The following is a 14,151-nucleotide window of genomic DNA, read 5'->3' as shown; positions in this document are numbered from 1 at the left end:
AGTTTTTTTCATGAACCATCATTGTCTATCGTTTCGAGCGTAACCGGTCAACTTTTCCCCCTCCACAGAAATGCATCCGGCCGTTCCCCGTACTAGTCTGGATCTGGAACTGGATCTCCAGGCGCAGCAGAGCAAGCTGGAAACGCTGACCGACGAGATAAGCCGGTTGCGGGATCTGAAGAAACGGTTGGAACTGGCACGGGATAACAACGATGTGAAAGTGGCAAACTGGGCACTGGAAAACGAAGATTTCCTCAAACTGATCAAGAATGCCGGCAGTGCGACCACACCGGAGGAGAAGCACATGGCCAAGCTGTTGCACAAAACCTCCAAGGAGATCTACAAGCTAAGGAAAACCAAAGTCGGCAAAGGAAAGCTGGATCTGATTTCGTTCAAGTGAGTATAATTTTGCAACAGTCGATTCGATGCGTCAGATTTGATTATTCCGTTTTTCTATTTGCTTCTGTAGAGAAAAGATGGCCTTCTTTACCCGCCGGGGTGTTTCGGTGCCGGAACTTCCGGCCGACATCCAACAGCAGGATGACCTGGAAGAGCTGTGTTCAAGTTCGTGCAATTCGCCTACCAAGTGCGAGGATGGTACCCCACAGGCAGGCCCTTCGAAACCATTCGATCCGTCGACAGCCAAACCCGGTCCGTCGAACAGCTCGAAGCTGGAGTTTTCCTACAACGATGTAGACCGGACCTACGGGGTGGAAGTGTGAACTTCCGGGCCGACACACCGACAATCAAACATGACAATTTTCGTATACAGGAAATGCGACTGCCGACCCGCGACGGACCACCTTATCGACGGACGGAGCGCCCGGGCGCAGTCATCGAAATACGCTGAAAGGTATTTGTTTGTTTAGAATATTCTAGAAGCCAACTTTGTGCTTTGTTCTGCGAACCAAAGCTCTACTTGCATTTACTTTTAAAGATTTTGTACGGAATCGAGTTGTTAGTTTGTTGTTCAAGGGTCAATTGTACATATCGAGGTTTAGCTGTAGCGTAGTCACACTTTTTTTTGTCGTGACAGATAGAACAGAATGCCCGCAATTTTAGCCAGTGAGTGTTTGTGTGACTGAAACGAGAGCGAGCAGGATTTAGAAGCAAGCAAAAACAAAAACAGGATACGAAATGTAGGCTGCTCAGAGAAGGGAAAGCTATTGTTTGTAAAGTCAAACTAAAGTGCAATACTTGTGTAAATAATTAATGGAAAACTATTTTAAACGTTAGAAACCGTGTGTGTGTGTGTGTGTTCTGTGCTGTCATAGCAGGAAGATGTGCGTCGGAATTGGGAGAGGAAATGTTGGCACCGTTTGTTTCGGATACGTTTAAGAAAAAAGCTTTTAGGATGGGACGAATGGCTGGATATTTGGGTGGAAAGCCCAAAAAAAGTCCCATCGAAAATGTATCAATTTTTTTATTCTCAACTTAAGCTAATTTTTTTTATCACTCATGGGTAATGGCAAGATGGCAAATCATGGTCAAAACAGGGTGTTATTAGAATGCTGCTTCCGAAGAGGTAAAAGGCGTTGTAGAAGACACTTTTTGAAGTAGCTCTCACAGTTCATACTCGCGGTTCAGATGGTATGGTTGACTGATTTTATCGCATGTACTAATTTGTATTCTTCAGTATAATCTCCATCTCACACTTGACCCATCGTTCCTCCAACATTTTGGTGTCCTTTGAGAACAAAAATGGTTGAGGCCTTCCCAATAGGCTTCCGCTTCTGCAGCGACCACAGCATTCGACGAAAAATTTCATACAGGATGCAAAATTCTGCATTCGATCGAAATAATCCAATTCGAATGAAATTCAGAATCGAGGTGAGTCATGTTTATCCTTTCCACTACTCCGTTTTGCCCGGACATGTCTTTCCCTGGCGCACTCCATCTTCCAGCATACTTGTTCTGAAGGTAACGTTAACGTATTCGGTCCCGTTCTCAAAAATTCTAGCTTCCTTCCTGTTTGACGCTTAGTCATGCACTTTCGTATGTACTTTCCAAGTAGTAAATCACGATTACAAACACCCAAATGATACATTTCACTCAAACATAGTATTTCTAAACTAGCTTTAATTAGTTTAGAAATACTATGTTCAAGTGAAATGTATCATTTGGATGATTGTAATTTGTTGATGAAAAAGATAAGGAGGTTTTATGCCTGCTGGAGTGCAAGTTTGACAGAAACTAACTCCACCGGGCTTTCCCTGCTCCAAACAAACAAATGAATTATCTGCTCTCCTTGTCCACCAAACCTTCAGGCTCGATTGTTTGCAATACTTCATTTTTGAAAGGCTCTAGAACAGAAATTACATCCGAAACCACTACTTTCTTTATATCTTCGTTAGGTGTCTTGAAAGGAAAATTGGATTTGTCAAACTTTACATTTCTTGCTACGATCATTTTCCTCGTATCGGTATTCCACAGACGATAACCCGTCGAAGAATAGTCAGCAGCTAACTTGTCCCTTTTCTGCTGCGGAATCCACCCAAATGTCTGACATCCAAAAACTCAGTTTTCCAACATCCGGCTTTTCACCGTGCCAAACATTCAGCAGGAGTTTTGTTTCCTTTATGTGCATCAGCAGGGCTCCGAACTGTTTCAAACGTCGTACATTTTTGAAACTGTGGTGTCCGAAGCGTTTGTTTCGCTACTCCATCTTGTCATCGTTATTCTTCACAACCCCATAGCTGAGTCGGGAATCACACATTGCATCATTAAGAACAGATTCCATTGTAATAGCGCCACAGCTAAGATTTTGCCATTCTTGGATAAAACTGCTCGATCTGGCATGAAATTAACTTTGGCTCCAGCTTTCAACAAACGCGACAATGATAGCAAATTGTAATTGATTTTCCAAACGATAATGTCATTGCATTTCCGTTCACGAAGGTTTTACTCTTCACTGTGCCAAGTTTGAATAGTCTTGGAAACATTCTTCCTCGTATGCCATATGAGGACTTGCTCCTGAATCAAGAATCCGTTCAGTTTCATAATCCTTTCTCAGACCTCTGTTCTTCGGCCAGTAAACGCGCCTTCACAGTGTCCAATTTCAATTGATCGTTTTCAAGATTCTCCATGGCCGTGGCAACAACATCATACAACGATGGCAGTGAAATGAACAATTGACTAACCGCGTCCTGCTCCTTAACTGACGTCGTTAATTCGTCGAAAATGGTCCGTTAGTGGTGTTCCTTCTTCAATATTCAGAGTTGCCAGGGATCTGCGAATATGGGTTTGCGTTGCAAAACCATCCTTTGAAAATGTATTCGCCAGAGTTATACATATTCTTCGCCGTATTCTTGTAGCACACGTATTCCAAGTGAGAATCAGCTACATACGCCACCAAATCCCAGAAATGGGAGCCTTAGTTTTTTCGTCCCTTACATGAAAAAGATTGGTTTTATTATGAATAAATTCTCTATCTTTTTTTAGACGGTAAACAAACTCCGTAGCTAAGATTTAACAATCAACTGCTTCTTTGATTCATCTCTAAAGTTGTAACCCTTCTTTGCCGCGACACCATTTCGCTTTTTGATTGGAAGGAAACACTCCGTTTTCACCAGCAATATTACATCAAAGCTGTGCCCGATGCTTCGAGTCCCCTTAATCATGGGTACATAGTGTTCCGGAAGCCCCATTAGTAACAGCGCAGCTAGTCATGAGTCGTCGACCTTGAAACCGATTCCCGCAAGTTTGTGCGCTGTGAACATCAGTTCGTCAACGTACGCTTCTACCAAATACAAATAATAATACCCCCAAGTCCCATACAAACGAACCGCCAATGTTTGGTTCACAGCCTGAACAAGTAAGCCTAGCAAATTACTCCCTTTCATTGCGATAGTTTGAAAATGTGGAAGGAGATCGTTTCTGGCAACGCTTTATGCTAGTTTCTACGGTGCAAAACAAACTTGTTTGTTTATGCTTATCGTTACTGTATTAAACTGCAACAATCAGTCTAAATATCACCGGCACTAGCACAAAAGATGAAAAATGAACACAAACACCCACGAATCTACAAATATCAATACAGCTAGTAGTATATTCATGGTGGCTTAACCATTCTAGATTATTGTTTAACTTACATTTCGCTTGTGATCTTGATTATCAGATAAAAACTGTTTATTTATTTTTCACTATAATAAACAGTAACTATGGTGAACTTGTTCTTACCCTTCAGTGTTGCTAGTTTTATAGAAAACTCGTTAAAGTACATTGTCACTCTGACAGTGTAAAATGTGTCCTTGAATTTGTCGAAGTATTCCGTATTATAATTTGTATTTGCTTCTACGCTGTCGCATTCGTCCAAACGAATCTACGTTAGCTTCCTCGGCAACCCGATTTTCCGTGTTAGATTGCTGTCCGGAAAAGACTTTTTTGGCGTCCTTTGCATACTGGACCGGACTGTAATTAGTCGTCTCCAGACTCCAACAGTCTGTGACCATCGCTTGCAAACTCGTTTCTTCGTCGATTTTCTAACCTTCAGTCATCGGACACAGCGTTCCAGGATCTTCGTGGCGTAATTTTCCCGTCCTTTGAGCTCAACGGTAAAGCGGCTCCTACTAATGGCACGTTGTTCATCGTCGGATGATTATTCCTCGATTAATCTGCTTTCTTCCGTTGATGACCAATTCTGGGCCCATGACCTGAGCAGAGTAAAACACAACTGTTTAAGTGGATTGAATTGGACTAATGAAAATTTATTTGATTCAACAACCCACGTTACTAGACGTTGCGTGACTGTTTTGGTTACAACACGTCGTGATTCAAAATATGAAAATTACTTCCCAAAACCTAAACTTCCTAATTGTATTCTAAATCAACAGACATGTTACTGTGAGAGAATCGACTCAGCAATCTCCTACTTTCAGGTAACAAACAAGCTAAAGTGATACGCTTGCATTACTGATTGTTTATTTACGTTGCAATCAGCTGATTTTTGACGACGTTTTGATCAAAGAAGTGACGAGTGAATCAGAAAAGTCGAAGCTTGCTGTGATTTAGTCGTTCTGTTCATGCATCAGTCGCTACATTAGAATGGTACTTTAGAGTTAGGAATGACTTTTTTATCGAAAAAAATCGATATAATTAATCGATTGCTCGATAAATTGTTTGATTATTTTTGTTTAGTAATGGAGTATTAGTTTTAAACTAATCCATTAAATTTCTGTCGATTAAAAATCTGGGTTATTAATCGATAATTTGGTTTTGAAAACATAGAATCAAAATCCTCCCCGAGGTGTAAGACCAGTTCCGAATCTAAGCCCCTACAGAACCACACACACACACACACACACGCATCAGGCAGCATAATCTTTAAAGAAAGCTAAAAAAAAGCAAAAACGCATTTCCTGCAATTAACATTACTGAAAGAGGTAACAAAAACAACGTGTAATCTAACAATCATTTTTCGTGAATAGTCAGTCAGAGCTAGTAGATAATAAACAATGTGTCAGACAATAAAGATATAGCGAACGCTAAGGCTTAGGCGAAGGGTAAACTCCTGAGCCAGAACAATTGTTGCAAGAGTATTTAAGCGATTTTAAAAACGGTTTTTATTTATTGTTTAGAGATAACTGTACAATATGTGCCTTACGTAACGAGTTACAAAGTCTGTTTTTAATGACGAATATGATAATTCTGTAACAAATCAGAAGGCCGGACAGCAGATCAACAGTTGAACATCAAACGGAAAGCAGTTTCCTAGGTAACAATCGACAGTGGGAAGAAGAAGTACTAGAATTACTGGACTACTAAGAAATATCGCTAAAATCAGTAAAAAAAGAAACAGTGAACCGTAATATTGTTTGTGTATAGCCGATATAATCCCTCAACTCGGCCGTAAACTCTGGTTGTTTTGTAGTCCAAAGCTTTCAACGTTGCCTGAACCTAGATTAGAGAACAGCGTACATTTTTTGGTTTAGTATTTTGAAATAATGGAACACTAGCTTTCTCAGAGCACACAGCGAATTTGAGCAAAATGCCCCGGATTGTAAATATAAAGTAGATACACACATAACGTAACGTATAGGGTAAAAGTGCGCTAGAGGTTACACAGAGGGGGGTATGCAAACAAAAAAAAAACAAGTAAAAGTACACGTAAGAACTCGCCAATTTGGGCACGGAAGCCTTTAGCAACTATTCGAGATGACGGTGATGATGATGATTGGTGAAACGGCTGCCGGAGTGTAGCCGCGCAACTGGAGTGCAAAACAAAAAGTGTAAAAAGTCGATTGCCAATATTTGAAAAATAGTGACAAAACACCCAACAAAAGTCGGATAGAGTTTTAGGCATGATGGGCAAAGCGTTTTGAATATAAAATTTGTTATTTAATTTTTATATTTGTAGCTATCGCGATATATTTACATAGATTTTATAGCATTTAATAAAAAAAGAGAAAAGATCTGAAAAGTTATTGTTGTGTTTGTTTCGAAATTCCCTGCTAAACCGACAGATACTCGGATTGAACTCTATGGGAAGTGTCTTGCAATCCATGTCCAGTAGAAAAACTTCAATCTCTGGAACCGAAATGACAGACGAAGTGCCCACAGTTCCCGATATTAATTTTGATTGATCTTTAATTTTTAGAGTACAAAAACCAGGGGAAATATTTTTTCAGAATACAAAAAATATTTCACATTTGTAGAAAAAATTGACGTTTTCGACTATAAATTTCGATGAAAAACTGTGCAGAGTTAGCTAATAGTATTAGAAAAGGAATTACCATAGTGACCAAAATGCCGACCCGAAAATTTTTGATGAAAAACTCTCCAGAGCCAGTATTAGAAATTGAACGAGGATAGTGACAGAATTGCGTTTTTGAATGTTCTTCAAACTGTCCAGAGTTAGCTGATAGTATTAGAAACTGAATTACCATAGTGACCAAAAGGCCATTTTGGATGTCTTTATTAAAAAAGTTCATAATTTAAAATTATTTTAGATTCGAAAAAAAAAGTTTACGTTTTCGGCTATAACTTTTGATCGATCCGATAATGTTGGATGAAAATTTCTTCAGAATAAGCTAGAAGTATTAAGAATTGAATGATCATAGAAACAAAAATATCTTTTTGGCCTTCATACAAAAATTTTCAAAATTTTAAACTATTCTACATTCGAAGAAAAAAAATTCACGTTTTCGACTATAACTTTTGATCGACCCGAAAAAATTTGATAAAAAACTCTTCAGAGCTGGCTTATAGTATTAGAAACTGAATGAGGGTAGTGACAGAATTGCGTTTTTGAATGTCTTCATGCAAAACTATCAAGTTATTCTACACTTTCGACTATAAATTTTGATGAAAAACTGTCCAGAGCTGCCTAATAAAAATAGAAACTTAATAATTGCTGTGACAAAAATGCCTTTTTGGGTGTCTCTTACAGAAAAATTATCAAAATTTAAAATTGTTCTGCATTTGAAGATAAAATTTACGTTTTCGACTATCACGCCGATTCTGCAATCCGACGGATTTGTGATACGATCGAATCTACCCTTTCGTTCGAGTTTTGCATTCTTTATTCCTTTCGACTTGTATGATTCGATTGGCATATTGTCGTAAAACTGAAGTGTAGAGGCGATACTTTCAGCAAGTTTAGACATGATACTTTCAGCAAGAGCTGTCAAATCGGTAGGAAAATTTCTAATTACTCCACCATTTCAACGATTTCTTATGAAAACTTTTTATGGCAAATTCATTTGAAAAATCGTAGTAGAAGTTGAAGAAAAAGTTTCTGTTTAAAAAAATATTGATCCGAAAAAACCTAACCTTACCCAATTTCACACATTTCTGAAGATTTTCCATGTTTAATCATAGTTTACACTAAAAAAAGTAGTAGTAATCACTTTGAAATCGATTTTCTTCTAGTCCGAGTGTACTATCTATATCTGCTGATATCTATTTGTACTACTGGAAAAACGATAAAAATGTTACAAATCACTACTGCCGATATGAAAATTTCCGAAAGAATCCTCTTTTCTTGGTTTAATTTTTCATTGGCAGGTGTCGCTACCGGTAAATCATCTTTGCGACAATGTGCCAATCGACTCTCGTTCGGGAACACTTGAAATTTCGAACTGTCGAAGCTGTCAAAACTACTTACACGTTCGTTTTATATCATTCATTTCTTAGTCAACGAAACCGTCACACTTGTGTAAACAAATTACAACAATTCTGAACCGAACAGAAATAATACGTACGCAAGGCGATCGAATAATGTTCGAAAATTGAACAACTCGAACGAATGATATTCGAGTTCATACCCAACTCGAACGGAATGCAGAATGAAAATTTACACATTCGATTGGAATATTTCGAATCGATCGACATACTGAATAGGGGTGTATAACTTTTGATACCCGACCCTATTAATTTAGATAAAAAAACTCTCCAGAGTTAGCTAATAGTATTCGGAACTGAATGATTGTTGTGACAAAACTGTCTTTTTGGATGTTTTCATACAAAAATTTTCAAAATTTAAAAATATCTTATATTTGAGAAAAAAAAACGTTTTCGACTATAACTTCTGATCGACCCAATAAATTTAGATAAAAAACTCTCCAGAGTTAGCTAATAGTACTAGAAACTGAATGACTTTAGTGACAAAACTGTCTTTATTGATGTCTTCATACAAAAATTTTCAAATTTTTTAAATTATTTTACATTCGAAAAAAAATTTACGTTTTCGACTATAACTTTTGATCGAGCCGATAAATTAGATTAAAAAAAACTCTCCAGAGTTTCAGCTAATAGTATTAGAAACTGAATGACAAAACTGTCTTTTTGGATGTCTTCAAACAAAAATGTTCAAAACTTGAAATAATTCTGCATTCGAAGAAAAAATTTACGTTCTCGACTATAACTTTTGATTGACCCGATAAATTTAGATTGAAAAAAACTCTCCAGAGTTAGCTTATAGTATCTGTGAACATTTATAACCCTTAAAAGGGCTGATTGGTGGAATTTTCTCGGCCGTTGCTAACTTTTCGAAGCATTTTGCTCCTTTGTAAACGACCAGCAGTGGGATGACGCAATCGTTTGTTGTTTGAAGCGAAACTCGCACTGTGAATGACCCGCTGTAGAGATGCTTCCTGTGCGAATCGATTCAATACTAAAGCAATTTTTGTGAAGGGGTTGCCTCGCGAAATAGCAACATACTAAATTTTGATGTTTATTATTTTATTTCGTAGATGCCTATTTCAACGAATGAAACTATCATAATGCAACGCGGAACTCATTTCTGGCAGACCACTGAAATGTTTATTTTCACATCCGATTTGCATATTCCAACAGAAGAGTAGTTTTAATAGTCCTTTTGTAAACATTTATCGCTCTTAAAAGGACTGATTTGTAACATTTTCACGGTCGTTGATTACATTTCAATGTGGAACAAAAACAAATTCTTTTATATTTTTTTTTACCAGTATATTTGAAGAATAAATAAAGACACATAATAACAAACATGATTCGATGATCTCAACGCTTGTTTAGAGCGAATTGCAATCCTTTTTTCCGTCCTAATCACACGGTAGACAATATCTCTGGAAGAGCCTGATGAGGCGTTGTCCAGCCGTAAAGTAAGTCAACATCTTCCAGGTCGATATAACAGCATCTCATGATTTTCTATGGATTTTTACGATCATTCTACTATTTTTTCATTTGATCGAACAGCTTGTTCCGACGATTTCAATCACCATGTCTTCAAATTCAATTTATTAGGCATCAACTTAGTTTGAATCAATGAAGGCCATATATTTCTTGATTAGCACTGATATCGGTTAGAAAATATATTATTAATAACTTTCATGATTGTAACAGTTCAAGACTGGTCAGTCTAACGTGACGGTAGGAAATCGAAATCCGTCTAAGAGAACGTCTGTCCACTATTGAGGACATTCAAATTTTCAAATTGACCACATCAACAAATCTCCTGTCAGGCAGAACTTTTTTGTCAAGCTTACCTCAATATTGACGGGCCTGATTTACCACTGCACGTGTGTTTCTTTAGATTGCTGGTGTTGTGAAATCCTTTGTCACACGTTTTACACCGGTGCCGATAGATACCCGAATGAATGGTCATATGAGCGGCGAGGTTACCTTTAAAGCTGAACGTTTTATCACACAACTGGCATTCGTACGGTCGCTCGCCGGTATGCACGACCCGATGCCGGTCCAGGTTGCAAGTATTGTAAAATGCCTTTCCACAGACATCGCAACTGAACAGCCGTTCGCCGCAATGTGTTTGGATGTGTTTGCTAAGGGTATGTTTATTGGAAAATCGTTTGCCACATATTTCACACTCGTGTGGCCGTGCGAACTCTACAAGTTTGGCGGAAGAAATCACATGCAAACTGTTCGGCGTCTTTGGTTTCTTACTGCGAAATAATTTGTAAATTCGATTATGTTCGATAGAGATATATACGATCAAATAGTCCTACCTAGACGGCATCTCGCCGCTGTGAACACGCTCATGCTTCTTCAACGTTGACATTCTGTTGAATCCTTTGCCACACACCTCACAGTTATGTCGATAGTCACCCGTATGAAGGGACATATGGGTAGTTAACGAGCTATTGAAAACAAAATCTTTGCCACAGGTGGTGCATTTGTACGGTCGTTCGCTGGAGTGGGTGTACTGATGTTGCCGTATTCCGGTTTTTCGGGAAAATGCTTTTCCGCAGATACCACAACTGAAAAGTCGTTCGGCGCGATGCGCCCGCATGTGATCGTAAAGATGTCCTTTGTTGAGAAATCGTTTGCCACATATATCACAAGCGTGCGGGCGAGAATGATCATCGGTTGAGATGCCAGATTCCGTCTTCTGATTGCCGGGAGAAATTTCGTCCTGTTGTGTTTGATCCAGTGTTTGGTTGTCTAGCATCTTTTCCTAAAAATAAGTACTAGTAGAATAGTGAAACGTGTAAAACTATTTAATGTTTCTCACTTACATGGATCCTTAATGTTGCTTCTTCAATCATGATAAAGATTCCAGAACATAAGATTCAGACCCACAAAGCTTAGTGAAGAATAAGAATGCAAGCAACAAATCAACGATTACAATAAATAAAATCGAATTTCCGTGTTCTTGTGTTTACAATCAGAGATGCCAGGTCATTTTTTCAAAAATCTGTGTTGAAACCCAAAACCTGTCTGTGAAAATCTGTGACCGTTTTCCGTTTTCTGTACTTTTTGGTGGTAAACTGTACTCCATTTCCAAAATCTGTGATTTTTCCGTTTTCCGTTTTCTGTACTTTTTGGTGGTAAACTGTACTCCATTTCCAAAATCTGTGATTTATTCAAGAATCTGTGAAAATCTGTGTCAGTTTTCAAATCTGTGCACAAAACTCAAAATCTGTGAACCTGACATCCCTGTTTACAATTTTAATCTCGACTCCGGCAACGATTTGACAGTTAGTAGAGTTACACTCTGACTCAGAACACAGTAGCTCTGATAATTAATATTGAATTTGAAATACTCAGTTTGAGTTACGTGTAGAGGAAAATTAGCATGTCATATTATATTGATATACTGAATATGTCGTGTAAATTCCTTACTATAGCCCGGTTAAAAACATATTGCAGGGTTTAAGATGTTCAGAAATTATCGATCTTTCAATCTGAATAATTTTCATATTCTCGGAAACGACAAAAAAAACTTGTTGTAGGTAATATTAGAGACATTGACACAGGATTGCTGTCGACAAGGGGCAGATCCAAGGGTGGCAAAATCTCGCTCATAAGATTCGTTTTTTTCTATTCATCAGCTCACCTCATGGTTTACGATGGTTACGGTTTACGATCCGTAAAATGACGGTAAAGATGAAAATCATCGCTGATCTAAACAAGCACACTCACCTATACAGAGCACCGCTGACATCAAATTATGATGGTATTGATAGTTCTCAGTTTTGATTTCATAGCATTTAACTCTCATTCCTAGTTTTAAAAAGTGAGTACATACTGAGTTTGGCATCACCGTACCGAGCTACACCGGTGAGTGTATGCTTAAACCACAGAGCTCCCAACACAACCCAGATTTTTGGTTATTGTTCTTGCTGGTGTACAAACACATGAAATCACAACTCACAAATCGTCTCTCAGTGGGTTCTAATATTTGATGTGCACTCAGCGCTCATCTGCTGATTGCTTGACACTACGATGTTGAGACGATGTTTTCTCTACACAAATGGTTACCCAGTTACTCAACTCGTTCGGCGATGCTTTTGAAATCGATTTGCAGGTGAGCTGGACTCGGTGATGATGGAGTACTGAGTATTGCCAGCTCTGGGCAGATCACTTTAAAAATGCACATTGTTCTACTAATAAATCATCCATTTCAAGTATACTCTCATTAGTTCTTCTTCAAATGCTTTGGATTCTGAAAAGAACCGAATGTTACCATTTCTTCAACTTTCAACACGGTTGACAATTATTTCCACGAACAAAATTGCTTTGATTTTCAAAGAAAGTAATCTTAACAGTTCTTTGGATAACATTTGACTGAAGCACCACTTGAATAATGCCGGATGTTGTTCCACTGTCTTGACGTACATGACAGCCTGCGCACTCGATGTTTTGTCCATTCATGGATTATCATAGACTGAAGCTATTAAACGTCCAACATGGTCTATTCATAAATTCGGTTGATTTTTATGTAATAATCGTGATATTAATAACAATCTTACACCTTTTTTCATCCGTTTCGTGAAAGAATGAGAGAAAAAGCTCAAATGGGAGAAAATTATTAAATAAAACCTGGAGTATTTTCGTTACACTTTTGTGTTGTGAAATTTTGAAAATGCTCCCAGAGAAGCATAGTAAAGAAATACGTAGTTCTACGTCAAAAACATCCTTATTACCGACAAATGAAGTGAATATCGATACATATCTAGGGGCAAATCGTTCCAAACATTGTCTGATTTCAAACAAAATTTAGCAGACTTTTTCAGGGTGCCGGGAATATCGAAGATTGGACAAATAGTGTTTTATTCTTCATAATACAAATAATATTCCTTATGATAAAAAAAGAACAGGAATTTTCATTTTAAAATTTCCGCGCTCGTCCAATCGGTAAACTTTTATTCTCTCAACATTGGCAACACTTTTATACACATTCTGTCAAATTTTGACGCATATCGTACGATTAGTTTTTGTTTGGTGTCTATACAAAGATGTTGAAAAAATTTCGTGTGGCGATTTTTATGATGGATGAAAATATAGAACAACGTGCGTGCATCAAATTTTGTGTTGCAAATGGATTTAAGTGTTCCGAAACGTTGAAAATGTTAGAAAAGGCCTTTGGTGAATCGTGTCTAGGAAAAACACAGGCATACGAGTGGTATAAACGCTAAAAGCTTGGATCATGATGAGATCCCTGGCCGCCCAACAACATCTGTTACTGAAGAAAACATTGAATCGGCGACGCAAATCGTGTTGCAAAATCGTTCTGTACCGATTAGAGAGATTGCTGTGCTGTTGGGCATCTCTTATGGATCAGCCGAACACATTTTAACTGATGTTTTGGGTCGAAACGCGTCGCTTCTCGGCTGGTGCCAAAAAAAACTGAATTTCATTCAAAAACAGCGTCGTGTTGATGTGGCCAAAGAGATGATTTTTTGCCAGACTCAAATTGCCATTGCGGGGAACGCGTTTTGAGACCATAGAGACCACAAAAGAGAATTCGCTGCGTGAACTAAAGGCCATACCTTCGGCGGCCTATAAAACTTGTACGGAAAATTGGATCAAGTGTTGGCATGCATGTATTGCCGCAGGAGGAGAGTACTTTGAAGGCGATAATAAAGAAATGTATTAAAAATTAAAATTTTGCGTTTTTTAATAAAATTCCGGTTCTTTTTTTATCATAAGGTATACAAAATCGAAACACATTTGGTACGTAAAAAAGAAATAGAACAATCTCAATGTGATTATCAATCGATGTGATGCAAATGCAATAATGTTCTGTTTGCGAGAAATATTGTAAATGAATCACACGTCACTACATCGAAACAACGTATTGATAAGATTACATCAGCTTGACTTAATATTTAGACGGTTCTGATAGGAAATTACATTTCTGATGTGCAGCGATTACGATATAAAATCACAACAATCGCGGTGTCGTTCTAAAGGTTGTAATATTACACGAAAAGG

The 14,151-nt window shown here is 38.0% G+C and overlaps 2 protein-coding genes across 7 annotated transcripts in view; one reads left to right on the top strand and one right to left on the bottom strand.

Moving 5' to 3' along the window:
- LOC131426239 (protein kibra) overlaps positions 1-6,268 on the top strand; it is an 82,858-nt gene extending 76,590 nt beyond the window's left edge. For all 5 annotated transcript variants that reach the window (XM_058588822.1, XM_058588826.1, XM_058588823.1 and 2 more), the window contains exons 8-9: positions 69-396; positions 470-6,268. In XM_058588822.1, the coding sequence (XP_058444805.1) occupies positions 69-396; positions 470-722 (581 nt within the window). In that variant the 3' untranslated portion in view covers positions 723-6,268. The remainder of the gene's footprint in view (positions 1-68; positions 397-469) is intronic.
- Positions 6,269-9,426: 3,158 nt separating this feature from the next.
- On the bottom strand, positions 9,427-11,345 carry LOC131426238 (zinc finger protein 70-like). 2 transcript variants are annotated; one of them, XM_058588821.1, is made up of 3 exons: positions 10,950-11,345; positions 10,440-10,901; positions 9,427-10,376 (listed from the first exon to the last, which is right to left on the bottom strand). In XM_058588821.1, exons 2-3 carry the CDS (start codon positions 10,880-10,882, stop codon positions 9,959-9,961), a joined length of 861 nt encoding a protein of 286 aa, XP_058444804.1. In that variant the 5' UTR covers positions 10,883-10,901; positions 10,950-11,345; the 3' UTR covers positions 9,427-9,958. The 2 variants fall into 2 exon arrangements, with proteins under 2 accessions (XP_058444804.1, XP_058444803.1); XM_058588820.1 differs by having other exon boundaries at positions 10,440-10,888; positions 10,950-11,344.
- Between the last annotated feature and the right edge of the window lie 2,806 nt (positions 11,346-14,151).

Source organism: Malaya genurostris, chromosome 1 (genome assembly GCF_030247185.1).
Source record: "Malaya genurostris strain Urasoe2022 chromosome 1, Malgen_1.1, whole genome shotgun sequence".
Lineage (NCBI taxonomy): Eukaryota > Metazoa > Arthropoda > Insecta > Diptera > Culicidae > Malaya > Malaya genurostris.
Note: the sequence above shows the minus strand (reverse complement) of the source record. Positions and strands in the feature narration are given on the sequence as shown.